This window comes from Melanotaenia boesemani, chromosome 2 (assembly GCF_017639745.1).
Source record: "Melanotaenia boesemani isolate fMelBoe1 chromosome 2, fMelBoe1.pri, whole genome shotgun sequence".
NCBI lineage: Eukaryota > Metazoa > Chordata > Actinopteri > Atheriniformes > Melanotaeniidae > Melanotaenia > Melanotaenia boesemani.
Genome location: NC_055683.1, coordinates 32,610,330 through 32,635,884, shown reverse-complemented (window position 1 = coordinate 32,635,884; position 25,555 = coordinate 32,610,330). Strand labels below are relative to the sequence as shown.

At 38.9% G+C, this 25,555-nt stretch overlaps 1 protein-coding gene across 2 annotated transcripts in view; it reads left to right on the top strand.

Annotated features, from left to right (window-relative positions):
• The window catches only part of asic2 (acid-sensing (proton-gated) ion channel 2), a 480,215-nt gene that overhangs the window by 305,983 nt on the left and 148,677 nt on the right, over nt 1–25,555 (top strand). The window contains exon 1 of one of the 2 annotated variants that reach the window (XM_042002149.1): nt 17,088–19,244. The exons of the other annotated variant lie outside the window; for it this stretch is intronic. Coding sequence (XP_041858083.1) covers nt 18,552–19,244 — 693 coding nt within the window. The 5' untranslated portion in view covers nt 17,088–18,551. Of the gene's footprint in view, nt 1–17,087; nt 19,245–25,555 lie in introns of those variants that run through there. 2 annotated transcript variants of the gene reach the window in all.

The window sequence follows — 25,555 nt, the reverse complement described above, 5'->3', positions numbered from 1 at the left end:
AAGAAGGTTGCCAATTCGAGCCTTGGCTGGGGGGAGGTTCAAACCTGGGGGGCGGTGGCCTTTCTGTGTGGAGTTTGCATGTTCTCCCTGTGTATGCGTGAGTTCTCTCCGGGTTCTCCGGCTTCCTCCCACTGTCCAAAGACATGCATGTTAGGTTAATTGGTCACTCTAAATTCTCCCTAGGAGTGTGTGTGCGTGTGTGAATGGTTGTTTGTCTCTGTGTGTTGGCCCTGCGATGGACTGGTTACCTGTGCAGGGTGTACCCTAACTCTCACCTGTTAAAAATGCTGCGATAGGCTTCAGCTTACCTGCAGCCCGTAATAGACTAAGCGATATAATTCATGATTTGTAAATCGTGTCAACCAATTTGTGCGTATATTTGTATTTGTATATATTTGTATAATTGTATTCAAATCTATCTATCTATCTATCTATCTATCTATCTATCTATCTATCTATCTATCTCTCTCTCTCGCTCTCTCTCTTTCTCTCTCTCTCTCTCGCTCTCGCTCTCTCTCTCTCTCTCTCTCTCTCTCTCTCTATATATATATATATATATATATATATATATATATATATATATAAATATATATATATATATATATATAAATATATATATATATATATATATATATATATATATATATATATATATATATGCACTTTAAGCCTCTTCCACAACATTATTCCTATCCTCTGCAGTATCTATTACTATTATGTGTACCAGATTGATTATGCTAATTAGATGATGACATCATTTAGTTTTTAAGACAGCTAGTAGCTACTTTTCTTGCTCAGGAATTGGTATCAGAGGAGCTGTTTGCAGAGAGCAGCTGGAATGCTGCCAAACTGTCAGGCAACATTTTGGTGGTGTCAGCTGGGGATGTTTGTTAGTGTAACTAGAGGTGAAGTTACAATCATATGGATGGGAATTCAGTTAAATAAACAACGTATAAGTCTTTAGATCATGAGGGAAGGATAATCTGTTTAATAATTCCCTATGGCTACAGTGGTGTACGTTTAATGTGACTGAAGTGCAAAATAAGAAGAAAATGAGCTGATTTTAAATGCATAGTCAGCAGTTTTAGTCAGCTGAGAGTCCTCCAGTTCTTGTTTAGGAGATATTTTGCCCATTTTTCATTTTAAATTTAAATTTCCTCCACAAATCACTGGTATTTAATTGACTACATTCTGCTCTTGACCTTTGTCAAAGGCTGCAACACAAACGGAAAATTGTTGATCCACCCCTCTGCTTTATAGCTGGTGATGTGTTCTTTTTGTGTTGTTATAAATTTTCAGTTATCTAGGTCACAATACTCCTTAGAGCTTGAATAACACCAAGTGTACTTCTGCTCTTGGTTCTTCAAAACATTCTACCTCTTATCTAAAAGGCTTCTTCAGGTCTAACTTGTTACTGTATTAAATAATCTGTAAATGGTAGCTACTGGGCATATGACTCTAATGATGATGTAAACAGTGTTGAGCATCATGATCAATATTCCCTTATCTGCTTGTAAAATGGTTCAGTTTTGGTTTTGCAACTATTATTCTACAGAAATTTACTCCAAATTTAGGCCTTTGACCTTTGCAGACAAAAATTTCAAATCTAAATGTTTCAATGGATAAAAAGTTTTAAGTTAGCAAACTTCTGATGCTGAATTTTGTCAAATGAATGGTCAATTTTTTTCTGATGACCCATCAGGGTGATGTTTGTGGAGAAATGGCTGATGTTTTGAAAGTCATATACAGTACAGCCAGACATGGCTTTCTGGTTAATCCTACCTGCCTGCAAACTCTGTTTATCTTTTTTTCCCAAATATGAAAAGCTAATATATTTTGAGCCTATAGGACACGTGTGTCAAACTCAAATACACAGCAGGCCAAAATGGAAAAATTGGAACAAGTTGCGGGCTGGACTGGTTCAATGTTTATTAAAAACTTTTTTAAGTTACCTTATTGCACACATTGAACTTGGAACTAACAGAGTTCATTAGTTGTTGCCAAAAAAAAAAAAAACATTGATTATTAAATAAATTTAAAAAAGTTTGTACAAATCTGTTGCATTTATGTCTTATAGCTAAACATGCACTTTTCAATTTTTTTCAAGGGAAAACATTTTCTACAGGCAAACAATAGCCAAAAATAATTTCCTCATCTGAAAAATCAAATTAAACTGCTTTCAAGAAGGATATATATATATATATCTATATATATATATAGATATATATATATGCATTGTGGGACATGTAGTACTATAGTGGTGCATGCGCTCTATCAGCAGGCCAGCTCTAATAGTGATTAGATATGATCATGTGGGCCAAAAACAATTCATTAACGGGCTGAATGTGGCCCGCAGGCCTTGAGTTTGACACAAGTGATTTAGTAGATCAGATCTGTTCTTCTTGTCCAAACTTAATTATTTTAACTACTGAAACCTTCAACAGTTAATATGAACCAGCACGTCCACTTTTTAATGGGAGTGAAGTGTGAGCATTGATCTAAAGCAGGGGCTCCCTACTGTCTGTGAATAAAAAAGTGACGGCAGATAATAAAAACATGAACACAGACCTAAACAGCTGTAATATATGTAAGAGAATCAAACGTAGCAAGAAAAAAAACGACAGGATTTTTCTTTTCCTGATCCATACAACATAACTCTGCTTCTAGTTTTGTTGCGCTGCTTGTTTGTCCCCAGAGAAGCTGTTGACTTAACGTTGCATTCAAATTTATATCTACTCTGTAGAGGATCAATGACAGTATATTGTTATTGATGTTTGGAAAATAAAATCTCTGCACCTAATGTGGAGTTCTTATTTTTCACTTGAGCTTCTGTTGACAGGTCTTGGTCCGTCGCCCATTCCTTATCTCTGCCTGAGCCCAGCAACTGCAGCCTGCAATAATCGCTCCTATAAACCTGGATTTACAACTGAACTGTTATGTTGCATTCTGGGTAATACAAGATACAGGATCAAGAAGGCATAGAATCAGGGCTTAAATTGAGCTCAGCCTCGACACATAAGCTGGTGTTACATCTTGGGTAATAAACCTTTTTTTATCGTGATTTTCCGTTCTGAATAAATAAAACTATATTTTAACAATGTTCATGCATGGCCACAGACTGGCCACAGACATGTAAAACAGTTTTAGGAAATACTGTATTTTGCTGGTTATTTTAACTAAAGTTTTCATCTTATGTAAAAATGTAAAAAAAAAAAAAGGCAAATTCTGTAAAAGCAAATAGCCTGATATTTTTTTTATTACCAGTTTTTTACTTTGGAAGATCCTTCATTGTATGGTTTTAATTACTGCTGCAATGAGAGAAACTTTGAGACAAGTCAGCAGTTTTATCAGTGTCTTTCATCAATACTGGCTGTTAAATTTAATCACATCTGGTGGTTTTGTGAGATTTAAATCCTCTTAATAAACTGTGAACACTTTGGACAATAAAATATAAAAAAATATAATCTTCCACACAGGGTAGTGTATATATTGTATATTGATGTATATTAGGTGGTAGCCCAGTGGTAACAGAGATGGGCTTGGGTCTGAAGGACCCGGCTTCAAGTATCCAGTTTGAAAACATGGTGCTAAAATATGGCAGCCCACTGCTCTCTGGTAAAGCTACTAAAGATGGGTAAAAATGCAGAGCCTAATATCCAAATCGGGATCAATAAAGTAAAGTATTTATTTATTTATTGCAACTTTGATCAAGAACAATCATGAAGAACATATAAAAATAAATTACATGCTGCATTTATTTGCGCTTGGGCATCTGAGTTTTACCCAATTACATTAATTAAAAAATAAATCATAGTCACTGTAGCTGAATTGTTTCTGTATCAGATAGTTTGTTAATTGCAGTTACTGCCAGTGATGGGAGTAACAGCATTAAAATAAACAACGTTAGCGCCGTTACTTTTTTCAGTAACGGGTAATCTAATTACTCTTTCCATCATTACACCAATTACTGAGGATAAAATGTCACTGACAGCACATTATTTTTGTAAGATTAGATTTTTTTTTGTTTTGGTGAACATGAGTTTCACATTTGTTCACTGAACCACTGAACAAACAAATCAGGGGCAAGGAAGCATCTTAGACTGTTGCTTGAACTACAGGCTTTTAGTGCAACCATCACTGACTGTCCTCTCAGGACCCGTGTCCCCACAATGCCCGCATCCATTTGCATTTCATTAGAGGTACTCTGACCCAGAGCTTGTTTGTTTCTTTTTATTTTTACATTCATTTATTCTACTTTTCTGTGACAACAATCTTCTCAAAAGCACATATCTGCTTTGACAGCTTTCACCCCTTTTCTGTGCTTTATTTATTTGTCTGTCTACTATTTGTTTGGCATTGTTTTCCCTCCATTGTTTTCCCTCCAAGAGCACCAGACAGAAGATGCTTTCCAACATATTGTCAACAGCCAAGCCTATCATTTACTCAGCTTGACAGCTGTAGCGCAGGGAGAGGTGGGTGACACAAGAAGCAGGGGACAGCTATAATGGATATCAGAGTCTTGTGTAAGTGCTACTATTAGAAGGTGGCCGGTCTCACATCTGTTTAAGGTTAAAAAGGGATGATTGGGCTGGTGTCAGTGGGTTCAGTGAGATGATCAGCCCTCTCATTGTTTCTGTGATCTGCTGTCACCTGCAGGACAGACTGCAGGTCTTTTTCATTTTTCATTGTTATCAACACTTAGCGTCTAGCTGATCCACTCCCACAAATTGACTTTTCTTTTTGGTTGCTCTGATAACTTCTATCAGACATATCATATCCTACCACCCAGGACAGGCAGATACTGGGAGTAAGCTAATCTTCTGCTTTACTGGTAACAAGGGGTGACAGTTTCTGCCAATATGATTAGCTGCATGAAAAAAGACTGTTATAAAGACACTGTCATCTTTTTGACAAGTTCAGCCATTTTCAACTTAAAGTGCTCGAAGCAGCTGCACAAAGAAGATGGGGTGCTTAAAAAACTCAATGCTGCACTTTCTGTCAGTGCAGCTGCATTTACTCTATGCTAATTAGGAGCAACTTAACAAGTATTATACAGAAACAGAAAAAGTCAATTGTTTTTTTTCCAGTTAACATGATGAATGGAAGCCTATGCTTTGTCTTGTAAAACTGCCACATGTTGATGCTGATCTTCTCACTCTTCATCAAGTTTGAGCCACTTACAGCATCCAGGGAGGAGCTTGTCTCTACCTGCCCATAGGTACAGAGATGATGGTTAAACAATTTATTGGCCACTTTGTCTCTCAGTTTTCCTCACCAGAGCAAACCAGTAAAGAACCTGTTTATCTGCTTATGTTTTGCTGATCCATTCATTATTAGGCCATGAAACACCAACTGATAAACATCAGCTGGTGTTTCACAATTAAATGAAGCCATTTCACTGTAAAACAGACTCACTTAGATATTGTTGCAGTATCAGCAGCTTTATGTGGCCTACAGGCACCATCAGGACACATCTACTTCATTTTACACCCAGTGATTTAGCTGAATGAGGAGGAATCTTGGGTTCATTATGCTGATCAATTATTTCTCTCTAAATTGAAGGAAAACATAGTAAACATCAAAAGGATTATTTATAAAACATTTTAAAGGTTTTTTGTTTGTTTGTTTGTTTTTTTTTTTTTTTTTTTTTCCACATCCTATTCTATTCCAATAAAATGAACCTTAATAACAAATAGAATTGTGCTATTTGTTACTGGGACTGAGTTGCATATATTTCAACACACTGAAAGAAATCAGTTCTTTTCTCTAAACACATTTTCTTGTAAACAGATAATAGGCAGCGGCCTTGAGTTGCAACCGAGTGAAAAAACACAATCAGATCACAGCTTGACTTACCAAATCCAAACAACAATAAAACAATACAAAAAACAGTATGAAAATATTATTTAATAGTTTTGTCTCAAGTGATTTCCTAAAATGCATCATAATGCAACAGCAATATAATATAATATAATATAATATAATATAATAAACATTTTTTTATGGATTAAACTCTTTATGAATTAGACTCTTCAGGATTTTTGTGAATAATAATAATAAAAAGAAAAAAATCTGGATGGCCAGATTTGTTGCATGTTTTTTTGTGATTTTTGTGTTTTTAATGTTGACTGCACCTGCTCTTGTCACTGTTTTGTAAAGATTTCCAAATCAGTCAAATCAAAATAAACTCAGCTTCCCAGCAGCATGTTGTATGTGCATCTACTCACTGTATTTATAGCATGTGATGTTCACAGGAATTTAATAGGTTTTATGAAAATCTATGCTGCCTAATGTGTAAAAAATATCAAATATTTAGAGCGACAGACTGAGAGTGGAATACAGTGTGTGAATGCTGTGTATAAAATAAAGCCCAGTTTTTGTGCCTAAAAATATTGTAGTTCTTTAGACAACAGAGACATTACATTGGCGATGAGGTGGAAATACGGAGACACTCAGGACATTGTCACCTACATCCATGAGAAGAAGGAAAGAGTAGGACACTGTGCAACGTCACTCAAGCTAAGCTAAGCTAAGACATTAGAAAGCCATCAGTGCAATGTGCCTCCCCCACCTTTCAACACTGAAACTCATCATGGTTCCATCGGACCTCACTGGAGCAAATGGGTGCAGAGCACTGTTGCCAAATCTTTGGTAAGAAAAGTAGCTATTGGCTGTCCAAAAAGTCGCTTGAAGTCGCTAAATGACGTCAATGTCTAATTTGAATAATCAGCCATGGAGGGGAATGTTGTGGGAAAGATAAAAGTTGACGGAAGGACAACCTAAAAATGTAAAAAAAAAAAAAAAAAAGGTTTTGTTTTTTTTTTATTATTAAGTGTAGGTTGTTTTCTATTTAGGAATCTGCAACATGTCACAACACTTTTAAATTTTTAAATGTTTTCGTCCACACTCAAGCCGTTGTGGGATCAGCCAGGAGCAGCTTGACGTGTCTGAATAGTCACTAAATATAGCGACAAAGTCGCTAAGTTGGCAACACTGGTGCAGAGGTTTGAAAATGGCACCGCTGCCATCAACTTAACAGGTGATGCAAGGCTTAAGACATTATTGTTGCACGTTGCAGGAGAACAAGTGCAAGACATTTATGACATGTTATCAACAGAAGATGACAAATATGCAGACACAAAGCAGAAGTTAGCAGCATATTTATTGCAGAAGAAAAACATTCAATATCAGGTCTATGTGTTCAGGAACCCGGAGAAGATTGGACAGTTATCACACCAGACTAAGAATGCTAACAAAGAACTGTGAGTTTGCAAATGTACAAGCAGAGATTATAACCCAAATCATACAAAGCTGTGCATCATCCAAGTTGCACAGGAAGGCCTTGAAGGAGCCAGAACTGAGCTTAGATGACCTTCTGGATCACGGAAGAACGCTGGAATTGTCTGAAGTACAAGATACTGGCATGGAAAAAGGTACCGCAGCTACAGTTTACAAATTGACCCACAAAGCTTCAGAAATGCAGCAGAATAAAAACGACTGATCAGCTAAATGACATTCCCATAACTGTGGAGGTAAATACCCTCACATTGGAGAATACCCAGCTAAAAATAAACAATGTAGAGCCTGTAGAAAACGGAACCATTTTGCAAGGCAGTGCAGATCAAAACCAACACGCATCGCAAAAGGACCACAAAGCAATACAAAGAGCATTCAAAGGAAGTTCCCCACATGAGAGAGTCCACAATAGGCTAATAAGTGTAATCATAACAGTATCTGCTACGAAACCAGGTCGCACAGTTGCAGATGTGCTGGTGGAAAGTTGCCCCGAGCTGTTCAGAGGAATTGGAAAGCTAAAGTACCTTCAGGCGAAACTTCACATAAATTCTGACATCAAACCTCCAGTCCTACCACATTTGCCAGAAAGTTGAAGACAAGCTTTGAAAACTCAAGGCAGATGACACTGAAGATGTTACTGGACAAACACCCGGGGTCTTACCCATTGTCACATCCCCCCAAGCCCAAAGATCCTGACAAGGTGAGGATCTGTGTTGACATGCGTCAGGGTAACACAGCTATCGAAAGAGAATGCCACATAACCCCCACCATGGATAATGTAGTGCATTAATGAATGGTGCCACAGTGTTTTCCGAACTGGATCTTAGAGGTGGATACTACCAGATGGGGTTACATCCTCACAGCAGGTACATCACCACAGTCAACACTCACCTTGGACTGAAACGCTACATGCAACTGAGTTTTGGAATATTTTATGCTGCAGAGGTGTTTTCAAAATGCTATCTCCCAAAATGTACAGGGCCTAACATGTGTCAAAAACCTTAGTCAATACATCATAGTGTATAGCACCTGCCAGACTGAACATGACAATAACCCAGGGCATTGATCCAGAGGCTCATGAAAAGTGGTCTCACCCTCAATTGGGAAAAATGGAAATTCAACAAGTCCAGGCTGAATTTCTTGGCTTAATTTTTTCCTCAGAAGGTGTGTCTGCTGATCCCAAAAAGGTTACTGCTTTCCAGCAGGCTGCTGATCCTAAGACTCCTAATGACAGCGAAAGTATGCTTGGTATGGTTAACTACTGTTCCAGGCTCATCAAGGACTTCTCATCCATTTCTGATCCTCTACACAAGCTAACCAGAACAGATGCACCCAGAGTGTGGGGCCCAGATCAACAAGCTGCACTACAGAATCTGAAGAACAGTCATACCAGTGACACTGTCATGTCATACTTCTATCCAAGCAGAACAACAGAGCTACTTGTGGATGCTAGTTCTGTAGGACTAGGTGCCATCCTCGGCCAAAACGATGGAGTGGTAAAGCAAATAATAGCATATCCCTGCTGATCTCTCAGTGACGTGGAAAGGAGATACTCTCAGACAGAAAAGGAAGCACATGCTATTGTGTGGAGCTGTGAACACTTCCATCTGTACATCTATGGTCATTTGTTCGCAGTAATGACTTGACCACAAAGCACTGGAAATAATCTGGAACAATCCCAGGTCAAAACCATCTTCCAGAATTTAGAGATGGGCTCTGAGGCTGCAGACCTACAACTTCAAGTTGGAATATAGAAAAGGAGGTCGCAACCCAGTTGACTTAATGTCACATCACCCTATTCGTCTCAGACAAATGAGAGCACACATGCAGTGAATGTAGAGAGGAGTATGTGAACTTTACTGAAGCTCATGCTAAACCTAAAGCTATGACACTCTCAAACATAGAGGCCAAAACACTCAAAGACCCAGTTCTTCAAGAGGTCAGTACTTACATCAGATACACCTGGTATAAAGCTGACAAGTCACATCATGCTGACATGCTAAAACAGTTCAGATGAATCAGCAATGAACTGACAACAGCACATGAGTCTGACATCATTCTTCGGGACACTAAGATAGTGATTCCTGGTGCCCTACAAGTCAAAGTAATCCAGCTTGCCCATGAGGGCCATCAAGGAATCGTCAAGACCAAAGCACTGCTCAGGTCCAAAGTTTGGTTTCCAGACATTGATCGCAAAGCAGAAGCAGTAGTACGTCTTTGCATCGCGTGCCAGGCTGCAACCACAGTTACAAATAATGAGCCACCGAGAACGAAGCATAAGTGCTGAGAATAGCATGAGTGCAGATTTTCATGGACCTCTTCAAGCTGGCGAGTATTTGCTCATCATTATGGATGAGTAAACACGTTATCCAGTACTTGAAAGAAAGAGATCAACTGCCAACACTGTCATCCCTGTCATGGACAAGGTTTCTCTTTGTTTGGGATTCCCACAGCTGTGAAAACTGACAAAGGTCCCCCATTTAACAGTGGCCTGTTCTCATAGTTTTCAATCATATAACACAGCTTTGGCTTCAAGCAAATACTAGCTGATACCTTGTGTGTCTGCCACACGAGTGAAATAAAACTAAATTAAATATGTCTGAATGTTAGAGGTTGTTTTGTAATACTGCAACTGCCTGTTTCTGTTCTTAAGTCCTTAAATCCCAGCAGAGATCATTAAAGCTTCCTGTAATTAAATCTAATCCTGACCCCGACTCCACCAGTGAGCTGTTTTGAGGTCAGCTACTGTACAGGCTCCAGTTATTCCCATTTAATGCTCTTATTAAAATAAGCAATGAAATACAAAAAATACTTCCCCATCGCATGCAACTGTTCCCTGCAGTTTTTTCCTTTCTCCAAAAAGACTCCCCCTCAAGAAATAACAGTTACCTTCTGTGCAATTTAATCAGGAATAAAAAGTTTTTCCTGTAGGTTGGTCATGCTTGAATGGTGGAAGATTTTATTGACTGTCTGCAGCTAACGCCATAACAGTAAGAGAATTGTATGAGCTGGCAGCTGACAGCACTATTTTTAAGTAAAACAAAGAAACTAACTGGAAAATGCTCATTTCACTTTTTATAAAATAATCATGGTTTGCCTTTAAGAAGATAACCTGGCACTTAATTAACAAGACAAGCGGAAATATGGGATTGTTGTAAAAATTATTATTGTTGTGCTAAAAATGTAAATGCATCAGTTAGGAGAAAAGAGAACAGCTAACAGTAAGCTTTTTGTTGTGCAAATTAAAGTTAATTAACATTTGCTGTTTATTGAATGACAGCTGCACATTAAACTTGATAAGAAGTTAGTTAAGCTCTGATATGGACTCATGACGATGTGGAACGATGGATGAAACACAAGTCAATGACCGTGTTAAAGAACATTTTTATTAATTGGATATTCTCTGATAGATAATCCTAGACTAATTATTTCTTCGTTTTGTGTTGGATCTGAGCAGCAGTACGACAAACAATGGTTAAAAATTCAGAAAAGATCTAAAAAAAAAAAACATTTCTGACTCATTCTGCATCGCCAACTAATAGCATTGTTTCCATGGTAACACAACCAATAATCATAATGTTGATATGCTGTCATTGCATATATATATATATATATATATATATATATATATATATATATATATATATATATATATATATGGGGGGGATGTATCACTGAGAAACCAGTTCAGTAGTGTGTCTTTAACATAATTCTTCAGCTGAGTTAGTTTTGGTTAAATCAGTGGTTGCTTATATATTTAAATGCTGAAAAGAAGCCACTGCATTGAAATTGGGTTGTTGTTAAACTTGAAAATCTCAATGCTAACCTTTTACCAACATCGTAGGGTGCATTCACACCAGTCTTTTTCATTTGAATCCTGGTCCGTTTGCTTGGGAAGTCTGCTTCGTTTGGGGTATTGTGGATGTGCAAACAAATTCTGATTTGAAACAATGAAGGGTTTCAAGCAGGCCAAATACAGCAAGTGGTCTATAAAACAAAGTGTGTCTTAGGTTCAGCGCACATGGTTGTGGGTAAACACAACAAAAACATAAGCGCATGTGGGGCAATCGGTGGCTCCAGACGAGAGAAATGTCTTGCGGTCAGATGGAGAAGAATTTGGTGACAGTTCTGTTAGAATTCTGATCAACCCCAGATCGCTAGGATCTGATGCAACTCCATATTCAGCTTTATGCAAATTGTTCCACTAATTAAACAAACAAAATTATATGTAGTTGTTTTTAGTTCTTGTCTTCTAGTTGTGGTATAGACCAGTGATTTTTTTAACTTCTTTTGATAACTATAACAGTTTTTCAACATTAATGTGGCAAGACAGAACAGCAATACCTCAGCATAAGTGGGAAACACTGACTAAAAGCACAACTGGTCATTTACAATAAGGCTTACAGTGCTGTAGTTGTTTGTCTACCAGGGATTCAATATAGATAGTGCTTTTGCATGACACGTATGGATAACCAGACCAGCTGCAACCATAAACTGAAGACATTCTCCTCTCTAGGAGAAAAATGCAGCACGACAGTTTTGCTTGAATCAGCTAGATCAGAGATTGTCTTTTTCTTTTTTTCCCCTTTAATGTTAATGCAATGCCAGCTGTTGGTTTAAAATCAAATCTTGAGCAGAAAATGAAACAATACTGATGAGCACTGCAACATTTGCTGCTTGGATCTGGGTGTGTAAACATTTTGATGTGCACACCCATGAGCAATCTGTTAATGAAAGCAGCGTTCTGGTCACAAAAGCTTCCCGAGCACAATGAGTTATTATCTGCAGCAGTGACTCGAAAATGATAGACAAGCCCCTACAAAACCTCCACTTTGATATTACAAAGGAAGCGTGTCATGGCAGCTTTATGAACCTTAACAAGAACTACATAACGACGGCTATATGAACAGCTGCCATCAATCTTATAATCAACTCTATTGAGGAACTTCAGTGCTTTCATTTGTTGTAAGATCCAGAGACAAGATGGAAGCTGAAGCTGTCTTTCAGTTTGAGCTTTTACCCCCCGGAAGACACATTTGACTGTTTTTAGTTTAGAGAACTCATAAGGCAGAAAAAGCCATTGATTGCCTCCCTGCAATCACTGTCATTTTAAATCAAGCTGGAGCTTGATTAACAGCACACCGCAGCAAGAAACAGTTTTCATTCACATCCCTCATTTTTCATCTGCTTGCCTTTGACACAAGCTCACCTGAGCATTCACTGACGAGGCCAGCGTGAAGCTCACATCCTTATTAATCATCTCCAACTACCACCATCCTCGCGATGGGCGGGAGCTCTGAGAAGCACCATTGTTCTGCTCAGCGTTCTGAGCCCGATGTTCTCCAAAACAGTCTACGACTCATTAACATGAATCTTTGGGTGTTTGTTTGTGGTTTTAATATGTCTTACAAGCAGTTTATAGCAATGTGTCCTTTGATCTCAGACAGTGTTGCAGATGAAGACATACAAGGATATAACTGCATATCATGGAGCTGCAGCTATAGGCTGCTGTGTAATTTTACCTTTTACTTGGCTTGGATATATCCCTAATTAATCTATGATTTCCTGCATGCTTTAGAATTGCAAATGGAAAATGTTGAGCCTTTTAGGGATTCTTTACACTGGCGACATAGCTGGATCGAGAAACCCTCTTTATGGCTCTAAGCTAATTATTCAGCCTGTGGATCCAGGCTCTGGAAGGCTGCCTAGCTGTAGGCTGTAGGCTGTATGCATGTGCATGTGTTTGTGGATGTATTTGTACATGCGGTTTCCACAGCAGTCCTGTAATTGTTGGAAGAATTAAAAGTGTGTGCATGCATTTGACATCCCAGTCCTTCGTTTCTGTTTTGTACTTTTGCCAGTTATTCATTATACATGGATATGTTACTGTTTTTCACAGTCCTGGCTCTGCTGTTCAGGGATGACTTGCCTCATTGTGTGAGTGCCTTAGTCTATTTGCATGTGAGTTCATGCCAGTTGGGATTTTTATGGTAATTTCTTTTGAAATAAAGCTTTAAAAAAAAAAAAAAATCTGAAAGGTTTTTTTTTTTTTTTTTTTTAATTTATGTGGGTGCTTTATGGTTTCAGATTTGATCATTTCTTTTCATTAGATATTTTTCACAATGAGGTCACATGGAGCTGTCAGGTAGTGTTGCAAAGCACTCACACAGACCTCTAGAGGCACAGTAAGTTCATCAAAATTATGTGAAACCAGCACAGATAGCTGGTTTTGGCGGAAATTTGACATTTAAGATTATTTGTTGCAGCTTCACATAGTTGTAACTTACAACAAATGCCTCTAAACGAACTTGTTTTTAAATCACTAGTCAATGTGATTGGTAGGTTCTGCACTTCATGACCAATCACAATTTCTGAGCCTTGTTTTTTTTTTTTTTTTAATATGAAAAAAATGTAAGTAAATTTCATCATACCTGTTGCTTTAAATTGATTTTATAGACTTTTATAGAATTTGGCACCCCATAAGGATAGCTTATTTGGCATCTGTTTTGCATCCCGTGTCTCTTCTGAGTTCTTTCCAACTAGTAAAAGTCAGTTTGATGTTGCATATTGTCTCATCTTTTGCTCTGTCCCTTTCTTTTTTTCTGTTTCATTTTGAAATAATTTAACAGAACATGGACTGCATGAGCACAAACTATTTACATGCCAGATCTTAATAGTTCTCCTCTAACTATGATGCTTAAAGGTCACTCCTCTGCGCTTTGTTGGGTAAGGTAGTCATGTGTAAAACAACACCATGCATGCTATAAGTGAACATGGAACAAGAGGATGGATGATACTAAATAAATTTTAACTTGCATTTGGCAGGTTGGAGGATATTAATTTAGAGCCCTGTTTACAAACAATAAGATAAGATAAGATAAGATAAGATAAGATAAGATAAGGAATACAGTATTCATCCCCAACTGGGGAAATTCAGGTGTCTGCAGCAGCATACAATATTTGCCATTATTAAGCACTCTTACTACCATACAAAACCACAAAATGAGTAAAACAACATGACAACAGTAAATAAAATATCCTAAAAACTACTATCAATAGTAATGAAATGCACAATAACATGTTTTTTACTGTGGAGTCTTATAGCGGCAGGGATTAACAACCTCCTGAGTCTCTCAGTCCATGCAGCGTATGGAGAGAAGTCGGTCACTGCAGCTGCTTCTCTGGGTGACCACAGTGTCATGTAGGGGTTGACTACTGTTTCTGAGGATGGCCGGCATCTTCCTCCTAATGTGCTTCTCCACAAGTCATGCAACAGTCCACCCCCTCCCTATCACTGACACACACTTACTGACCAGTTTGTCGAGCCGTTTCCCAGTTCTGGCTATCATGCAGCTCCCCCAGCACACCTGGTGTCTCCCTTCCCTTCTCCTTATAGCGAGTAATGCCTCTCATGCACCTCCACACCTCGCTTGTGTTATTATGCTGCAGTTTTCTCTCCAACCTTGCCTTAATAGTCTCTTTGGGCTTGCCTCATGCCTTTTTCAAGTCACGTTGGACAGACCTGATCATGTCTCTGTCCCTAGTTTATCTGGTGATCTGATAATTATTAGGGGCTGTCATACAACACGTCCTGACAAAAGAAAAAGAAACAAGTTTAGATGTTTTTCTGTAAAAAGAATGAGCCTGGAGGTGTTTAAGAAACAAAAAAAAAAGTCAGTGAAATGAAGTAACAAAATATGATTTTCCTTATCACACAGAAAATGATCTTTATAATTGGTAGAAGAACACTGAATGCTAATGAGCGAAACCTTGAAATTTAGAGAGGCTTGAATTGTAGCTCTGAGTGAACAAAGAAATTACTTGTTGGTTTATGTGGTGTTTACAGATCCTTTAAATTAATTAAAAGCTAAAACTTTGCTTAAAGAAGGTTTACAGGAGACATGGGATATAAGTATGTCATTCTGTTGTGTGAGTTATGGTTTTACATAAAGCAACTAAGGACATGCTACAAAACTAGAAGGCTTTTTCAATCCAACAAAAATAATATGAGCCCCTGACCCATCTTGTTTCTCAACATTTCCTTGAAATCACTCTGTTGACATTCATTGTTCATTTGGGGGAAAAAAAAGTCTAATATAAGGAAATATGAATCCTCATGAACAAACCCTTTTTCAGCATATGTGTGTGTCAGTGTTGCTTTTGGCAGGGATCTCAGTTTTAGTCTTCAGGATGAAAATGCTTCTTAGTTTTAGTCACATTTTAGTCATTTCTGAGTTTGATAGTTTTTGTCTAGTTTTAGTCGACTCAAACTCAAAAAGGTTTTAGTCAAATACGAAAAAAGTATTAGTCTTTTAACAAATTAATTTAGATTAATACGTATTAAAAAGTGGAATCAAGGTTGACATGTTATTACAAGTATTGCAATTCATAAAAACAAGTTAACCTTAATGCTTTTACATAATTACAAGATCCTTTACCAAACTGATGCCATACGTCATTATACAAAAAAGTCAAACAAGAAAATTAAAAGGAATGGTTTAAGACTTAGAAGGTTTCCGAACCAACAGCAAATACTTTCTGGTCTGCTTAGGGTGATGCATTGCACAGATAAAGTGCTAACTGTGGAATCAAAAAAAAAAAAAAAGAAGTCAAAGAGCAACAACATCCTTACCCTGGTAACTGTGGCTTTATTTCTAAGAATTTTCTGAAGCGCAGTACTGCACCCTGAACATACACATGCCCAAAATATGAGCAGCCATTCTTAGCTCGTCACCTCTCTCCTTATCGTCATGAAAAAAGGTTTGTCAATAAAATAAATTCGTCATCGCAATTTTTATTTTTATTTTTGTTATAGTTTGAAGTGAATTTGGTCCCTTTAATATAAATTCCATTTTAGAACCAGTTCAACTTGAAAATATTATAACTGTTTGATTTTCCACAGCCAGAAAGCCAGTACAAGGCTATGCCATTATATTTTAAATATCTCTTCCAAAAGATGTTTGAAATGCCAGCCGGTGATATTAAAAGACCTAATAATATTTTTATATGCAGCTGCAAACGTGTTGATTGTGAATGTTGCTTTATGAGTCTCTAATTGCCATCTTTCACAAATGCAGACTGACAATATTAAAACTTTAACAGGAAGTAGAAGAGATGCACATACAAATCCTAATTAATGGTCCAGATTTTATCATTCTCTCTTGAATTAAACAGATTTATGCTGAACTGTCTAGAAATGAACCCCTCTTGTTTTCAGAGCCAGATTCAGTCTACAGCTCGTAGTATTTCAGGTGAGCAGCCACTGCAGCTCCACAGATGGTTCTCTGCTTCCCAGTTAATGCTGCAACCATGAGTTCACTGAAAGTAGTTGGTTACTGTTCCTCTAGCATTCTTTTAAAATCATATATTTTTGTCCTGTGGGTTTTTTTCTTTCCTACGCAGTGATACTGCCCTTAGAACTTGGAAAGTTGGAAAGTTCTGAGCTTTGATTACTGTCTCAGATTGGTCAATAAAAAGCCTTACTGCACAGCTTTAAGCAACAATAAACAAAGCAATGGCCAAATCTAAGCCAATTTAATAAACTACCAAAAAATTATTAAATAAAAAAAGAGACAAGCAAATACTTTCTTTGAAACCTCTCATTTTTATTCACATACACTTTCCTTAAAAATATATTTCAAATTTATACACACAGAAGATGTTGATGCCATCTGATAATGGAAAACATTGTGTATCTGGCTCATGTGTACTGCATGCACAGCAGTCTCTCCTCGCTCTGTGGCAGCTCAGCAGCAGCAGCAGACAAACAGAGGGGGGCGAAGGACGGCGCGAGTTAGCGTGGAAAGAGACAAGCGCTCTCATCAGTGACGGGCTCACCGGCTGCGTGGACAGAGCTGTGGCGCAGGAGGAGGAGAAGAGGTGCAACGGGGGGACAAGCTGCCTGAAAACTGGAGGAAAAGGCACGAGAGAGGGCGGCGGGATAAACAGAGCGATCACAGAGGAGAAGTCATTCAGAGCAGGGAGAAGGGGGAGAGACCAGGCAAGGACACAGAGGGAGGAAAGCACACAGAGAAGATTTTCCTGATGGGGAGAAAAGCTAGAGAGTGCATGCATGAAGTGGAAAAGAAGAAGAGGAGGAGAGGGAGCCCGACAGGAGGTCGAGATTACAGCGCTTGACTGACATAAGAGAGAAAAGAAGGAGGAGCGTGAGGGCAAGTTGATGGATTTGATTTGGAGGGAGTATTTTTAGAAGGAGTAGCGGAGACATGAGAGGAATACTGAGATGAGAGATGCTGTCTCTGAGTCGGGAGAAAAACTAGGAAGGAAGAAGAGGAAGAGAGAATAACAGGACAGTTAAAAGAGGGGGGGAAAGATGTTGAGATCAGAGTGTGACAGAACAGATTAGCTGGTCTGGTTTCCTGCAGTAAACTACTGAGCGTGTCCGTGAATGTGCTTGAATGCCTTCTTCTCCCTGTGGAAGTGCGGCGTTGTGTGTTTCTAACTGTGGCTGTGCTGCTGATGGACCAGATGAAACTGTGGCCACCTGAAGGAGCTAACGGCACCGGTTGAAGCCCAGCATTTCAGTGATATCACAAAGTCAAGACATCTACAGTGGGACAGCAAACAACCGAGCGTGGGAGACCTTTGTGAGTTGAATTAAAGCTTACACTTTATAGTGAGAAGAAACTGATTGCAGTCTTTGGCTGGCAGACACAACTCATAAGGAGAAAAGCCACAGTGCTGGAACGAGGCGAGATCTCAGACAACACACTGCACCACACCAATCAACCCCCCTTTACTGTCATTTCATTATTTTAATTAACCTTCCCTTCTTTCATTTGTTTTCTGTCGTCGCTGCTAAGCCCTTGGTATTTGTATGCTGCCTTCTCCCTCTCTCCTCCCCTCCCTCCTCTTTTTTCCTTTGCACTCTGTCTCATCCTCGCCTGTTCGCTGTCACACTAACTGCTGTGGATGCTGGACTCACTCATGTAGAAGACACCTTGCTCAGAGCACATTTGCCTTTCTGATGTTTTCTGCTCTTCCCCTGCTGGGCTGGATGATCCGAGCATGATCAGACAGAGATCTGGAGAGAAGACCAACAAGTAGCTGAGCAGAGTTCATCGCAGCTTCAGCAACACCAGGACAGAACAACTTAGGAACATACAGCATTAGCGTGGAGGTATTTTTACATGTGGCAGTGTTGTTTGGGTTGAGATTGTATGGGTTATTTGCGTTCATAAGGCAAAACACATATTCATGTGTGGATTAAAGTAGTGGATTTATCCTGGAGCTTCATGTGGGCCCCAGCCCCGGAGGCCTGGCTGGGAAATGATTCCTCTCCTGCGGTTGTAGGAGCACTGTGGGCAGCAATGGCCCAGGAGGGGCGCTGTCTCCGGAGGGGATCCCCGGCCATGATCAGAAAGGGTCGTCAGCGGCGTCACACTAAGCCAACTCTGGCTCAGGTCACATCCACTTTGCTGTCAAGGACACGCCTACATGGCCTGAGGTATGTTTGCATCCCTGGTGGCTCTGTGGGCCGCAGGGCTTTTTGGCTGCTGGCCCTCTGCACCTCCCTGGGGTTGCTTTTATCCTGGTCCTCTAACCGTCTGCTCCACTGGCTCTCCTTCCCCACATACACTCGGGTTCACACTGAATGGGCCAAAGAACTGGCCTTCCCCACAGTCACTATCTGCAACAACAACCCTATTCGCATCTACAAACTCACCAAGAGCGACCTGTACTTTGCTGGCCACTGGCTTGGCCTGCTGCTGGCCAACCGGACAGTTAGGCCCATGGTTTTGGACTTGCTACAGGAAGACCGTCGGGCCTGGTTCAGTAAACTATCAGACTTCAGGCTCTTTCTGCCACCCAGAAACTTTGAGGGAACCAACCTAGAGTTTATGGACAGACTGAGCCACCAACTGGATGACATGCTGCTATCATGCAAATACAGAGGAGAGCCCTGCGGAGCTCACAACTTCTCCTCGGTAAGTCCATCTTCCACTGTTGTGTTTTTAGAAAGTTTATCACCATGACCGTACAGCAAGGCAACCCACTATCTCCCCCTGTAATTTTATCTTTCTACACTTTTTTCTTTATTTTCAGCTATCTCAGCTTGAACATCAAACGTGACAAAGATGTTCACATCCTGCTGAAACAATGTTTTGGTCATACTTTGTGAAAGTTTTCTACTTCATCGTGTTTAAGTAGAATCAGCATGGATAACACAGAGTAAAGGAATAAAGTTTTTTAAAAGCATAAAATCACAAATTATGATCACACTGCCTGGCCAAAAAAAAAAAAGATAAAATTGGTCGCCTAGAGTTAAATAAACAAATAGTTGCAAGCCTCCTATGGGATAATTACTGCATTGGCAATTATATTTAAACTGACAAGTTATTTAACCCAAACAGATGCAATGCACAGCTTCTCATTTCTTAAACAACCATGTGGAAAGACATATCCCGTGGTCGTGGAAAAGATGTTAGTCTGTTTAAGAAAGGTCCAATCATTGACATCAAGCAGAGAAAACATCTAGGGAGATGCAGAAACTACTAAAATTGTGTTAAGAACTGTGAAAGAGTGGTTTGGGGAGCATTAGACATCATTTTCACATGGATTGGCCACCACAGCATCCAGACCTGAACCCCAATGAGATTCTTTGGGATGTGCTGGAGAAGCTTTACACTGTGATCGGACTCTCCCATCATCAATACAAGATCTTAGTGAAAAATTGATGCAACACTAGATGGAAATAAGCCTTGTGATGTTGCAGAAGCTTACTGAAACAATGATACAGTAAATGTGTGCTGTAATCCAATTTAAAGCTGGTCCAACGAAATAGTGTGACCTTTTTTTTTTTTGCATCAGGCAGTGTATATTAACATGATTCAAATAGGCTAATTATGTGCTTATAGTGAAGCAACTCCTACAAATCAAAAAGATTATTTTATTTGTGCAAACCTCCAGAGCAGTTCACTGCCTCTGCATCTGATCACTCTCATATTCAACTTTATTTATTTATTTATTTTTGGTTCTTTGAGTTTGAAGATGCCTGTGTCCACTCTTCCTCCCTTGGCAAGTTTAAACCACAACAGCTAATTTTTCTGTTTTGGTTATTTGGATTTGAGGTTTTGGATTTGTTTTTTTGGAAATGAGGCTCAGATTTGCAGATTGAAATGAGAGTATTTCAGTAATGCAGTAATCTTTCAATCACACTGTTTTTTGCTGTGTTGAATATACGTCCTGACACCACAGGAAAAAAAAAATTATGAAAGGTCATTTTCCAGCTTTGTTGTTACAGATAATTAATGAAGTCTTAAAATTAACAACAGAAGAACAACTATATCGTTCTATGATCTTTAATCCCTGGATTCCAGACTAGATTGATTTCAGTGTGGGATCAATATTGTTTTACATTCATTTGGGGCTTTGTGAGCTTTTGATGCATCTGTTTTAACTTAAGTTTAGGTAGGCTAAAATACTTGGTTAGGTTTAGGGCTTCAACAGGGGTTCTACAGGGGGTCCACAGCAGAACTGCTGACAGGTTCCTAAACATTTGGATGATTTTGGATGATATATATGTATATATATTTTATTTCCCTACAAATTTCAATCCACATGAACATGAACTGAACCTGGAGGCAGAAGATTTTTCAGCCAGAACTGTGCACATTCAGTAACATAAAATGGTGTCCACCTGTCTCAAGGTGGACACCAGTTCACTCACAGCACAAGACCAGCTGAGACCTGACCCTTCAAGCCTCTTGCATAGAAAGAGGAGAACCCACCCCTATTACTGCTGTGACTATCATGAGGCTGCACATCACATGCTGGCTCCGTCAGCTTCCCCTGGCCTATTCAGTTACCGGCTGACTAAGATCCAAAACCAACAGCATGCAATAAAACATTTGAAAAAAGTAAAATAAAAATAAATTAATGGAAGAAAAACAATGTCATTGACTTCACACCGCAACAGCCAGCTACTGAGGCCAGTATATTATAATCCCAACTGAGCTCTTTTGGGCTGGTTAAAGACCAGACGTGCTGCTGTGTTCAGGATCATCTGCAGAGGTTTAACTGAGCATGCAGGCAGGCCAGCCAGTACGGAGCTGCAGTAGTCAATGCGTAAAATGACCAGAGCCTGGACCAGGAGCTGTGCTGTGTGTTCAGTCAGGTAGGGTCTTATCCTCCTGATGTTGTAGAGAGCAAATCGTCAAGATCGAGCAACCGAGGACACATGGTCCTTATCTGCTGGAAGTTTTTACTTCTCCAAAAGCTCACAGAGCTGCTGCACAGTGAAAGTGTCTGAGTCACCAAACCTGATCCTGATTTTTATGTTGTCTATGTTAGGTTTATGCAAAATTTATGCGTGAGTTATAACCACAGCCTGTTGACATGAGAACCGACACAGTGGAAGAGAGTTATTTAGCTTTCTGTGGCCCCAACAAGTTAGGTTAAACACATAATGTTCCTCCTCCACACAAAGCAGTGATAGGTGTCATTAGCTGCGTTTCCATTACAATATTTCACAAAATAAAAGCGACATTTCTAACATTTCGATAAAGTGCAAGTGTGATTTGTAGGTGTTTCCATTGAATGGTGTTTAGCACATTAGCCGTTATTTTCATAAATCTCGTTCTGCAAGGCTCCACTTTAAAGAGGATAGAGATTTCTAAATCTTTGTAAAACGCTTGCATTTCACCGTTGTTTGCTATCAAGGATGACAATTACATTTTTTTTCTTCAATTATTTGGAAAAAAAATTCTGTCTCCTCCTGCGTCTACTCAGACTGCGCTATGTTTATTTGAAATGAACTGGTCACGTGACCCACTACGCCACGTCCGGTGAAGCGTAAATGTGGGAAAGATTTTACACTTTTGTGATATACTTCTATATCGACACGTCTGATAAAACCACCTCATGAGAGCATAAAAACTTTTTACCTTTTTTTTTCTTTTTCTTTTCTTCCAAAATGTAAGTGTTTCCATTACCGGTTTGTATTGCAATATTTAGCTTTTGCGCAATTCTAGGGGTAATGGAATGTCATCTGATGGTTTTCATTACTTTGTTCTATGATTGTTGCTTTGTTGATTGCAGCCCATTCTCTTTATAATTATTTTGTTGAAGAGTTTAAGCAAACTAATTCACAAATAGTATTATTTATAGATGACTCTTACAAGTGACTTCTTAAAAATCTACAACACATTAATTCATGGTACAGATTAGATAGTGAGAGAGTGAGGAAATACCGCATACATACAGCAGGTTAGGTGGAATGCAAATCAGATGATAACTGTCTATCTATGAAGGACATAAAGATGAACTACACATAAAATTCTGCTTACAGGTCTTGAGAAATACTGAAGGATGCATGGAAGGGGAAAGCTGCTTAATTTGACTCTTGGCTCTGATTCATCTCTTTTAAAGGAAGCTGTGTCAGATAAGATAAACTGCCTGAAGTGACATCTCTTTGGCTGGAACTGAAGACAACACAACATTTATCAGCCTTCTGCAGCCCTCTGCATTTGCATAACCTGTGACTTGAGTAACAAACCCCAAAGTCTGGCCTAACTGATGGTCAAGTGGGATTGTGGAAAGTGAAAGCTTCGACATATCTGGTCCTGCCTCTTAAACTTTAGGCCTTTCTTTAAATTGACTTGTTTAAAGTGGACATATGCTTTTAAATCCTTCCTTTTCACATGTAAATCATTAATTTATGGCCTATATAAAGTAGAACCACAAGGCTTTGGTCCTAATTCCTGGTTATTCTAGCTCCACACACCCCTTATTAACCCCTGTTCTGAGGTGCGTCTTTAAAGCGACTCGTTTTGGTGCGGTCCCTTTAAATGTGAAAGAGGCATTTCATGCCCCGCCTTCCTCCAGGTTGCAGAGTGTTACACTCCACCCCATTCGGCCATATTTGTAGTTTGATAGCAGCAATACGCTTATCTACTGGCAGAGCTGGTAGATAAGCAACCAGCTGTTGTCCCCCCACCCCCAACACTACTTTTTCCACACTACCACAATAGGAATAAGATAAACAAGGCCTCAACATTGTAAAGGAGTTAGCTAACACGAGCGTCATGAGAGTCCCTGAATGCATTTGGATCATGTGTTCCACTACACAAAACTGCAAAAAACAAAGCCAAATCATTTTATTCAAAGCACACATTACAGTTATATCCTCAGGTAGGAAGCTGAAAGTTAGCACATAGCACTAACAGAAGCAGAACGCACAATGCTAATACTATCAAAACAACGTCCGGTACATCATATCAATAATACAACACACTACAGAATTGCTTCGAGAAAAAAATAAAATAAAAAATAGCGGCTTCACAAAATTGGTTCCCCGAAATCCATGGCCTTATTTAGCAGACCTACAGCAAATACTGTGACGTAATAGATAAGAAAACATAATAGAAAACAGAGAAAACTAAACAGACTGAAAAATATGACCCAAAAAGAATGTAAAGATTTATACACAGCATCAGGAGAGAATGTATTTAAATTTTTTGCAATGATTAACACTAATGGTGCACAAAAACGTGTATTTGAAGGTTAAAAAAGTGGATTTTTCATGATATATCCCCTTTAATGCAGACATGACCTTATCAAATAAGGCTGAGAGAGAGAGTCCTGAAATAGATTTTTTTACAGGTCTACACTGTGTTCTGGTTCTGGTCCTGTTTCCCTCTGACTCCAACTGAGAACTAATGTATTCTCTTCAAAAACCACATCATGTGGTTCAGTTTCTCATGTCACAGATCATTTAAACCTCGTATGATTTTCTTCCCTTTATCGGCCTCTCTGTTCAATGACAAAACCAGCCACACATGAAATTTAACAATGCATGTTATTATCTGCAAGGTGAAATGATACTTTCTGTCATTTATTTATTTGTATATTTATTTATTTAAATGCAGATATTTACTAGATACAGATAAAAGCTAATTGTGAATGTGCAGGTACCGGGCAAAATAAAGGGCAAAGGTTTAGCAATTACCACAACAAATTATCTTTAACCCAACTTTGATTTATTTGGATTTTAAATATATTCATTCGTTCAAATAAAATTATTTTATGCTTCAGAGATGCAAGCTATATTTGAAGAAATTGATCTAATGTATAAAGATGGCAGAGCAACACTGCATTAGGAGAATTTCACCCACATACTGCCTTGAATTGAAATGCCTACTAGCCAGCTTCTGGGGACTTTATGGGTTTGCAGCCAGTTTGCATTTACTGTCAATCTCAAATTCTCTTTTAGCCTGATAATTTATTCTTCTCATGCAGTTAAGAGCATTAAACAAACAATCAGTTAGCATTTTTAGGGATCTAAGCAGTGATGAATAGCGTTTTGTAACTGTTTACATCCAGTGGACTCTTCGCTGTTGTACACACAAGCTCATGATTGCCATTTGAAAGCAGCATGATTAACAAAGCTCATGGCATAAAATTGCTCCCCTCCTGCATGATATTTTCAAAAGTGAGCACTACTGCCCACCTTGTTTCATCTTTTTGCCATGTCAGAAACTAAGCAAGGCATGTCAGTCTGACATGCAAGTATGTAATCAACGCATGGCCCCACATTATTTGTTCAAATCATTTAGAAGGTTGCGTCGTTTCAGCAGGGAGGCAGACATTTTCCCACTTCTTTGAATTCAGATATAAGCTCCAGTGCAGCATAAGAAAAGGTTGTGTTGTTTGCTTTGTTACCTCAATATTCACAGGTCAGTGTTTATGTCAAGGCAGCGCATTCAGCTGAGTGGAAAACAATGAAAATTCAATCCCAGTACAAAACCTATGATGTTTCATGACTTGGGCATTAAGCTATCTGTGGATTTCAGTATAAAACTGCAATAAGTTCACCCAGGCTGAAAGACTTTTTTTCACATTTTATGTCCGAACATTGTGTACGAACGTCTCAATCTGCTGATGGAAAAACATTTTCTGAAAGCAACTGTTGTGCAAACTTAAAAATCCAATCTTTGCAATCTTTTGGAAATATCAGCAAAACAGGTCAAGTATGACGGAAGAAGCTGCGACCGCTGCCTCACTGCAAACACAACAGTGAGTAAGTCTTTAAATTTAGCAAGACATACATTTAAATGATTTGGTTATTACATCAACGGTATGCCGGATGCTTCAGTCATGTCTGCTTTCTCATCTTGTTTTACCTTAACGGAAGCTTCGTGCTGTTACGGGGCCTTACTGGTTTTTATTAATCTAATTACTGTCTTGCAGCAGTCAGCAAAGACTCCCTGAGGCCCATTCATTATCACTGCATTTAGTA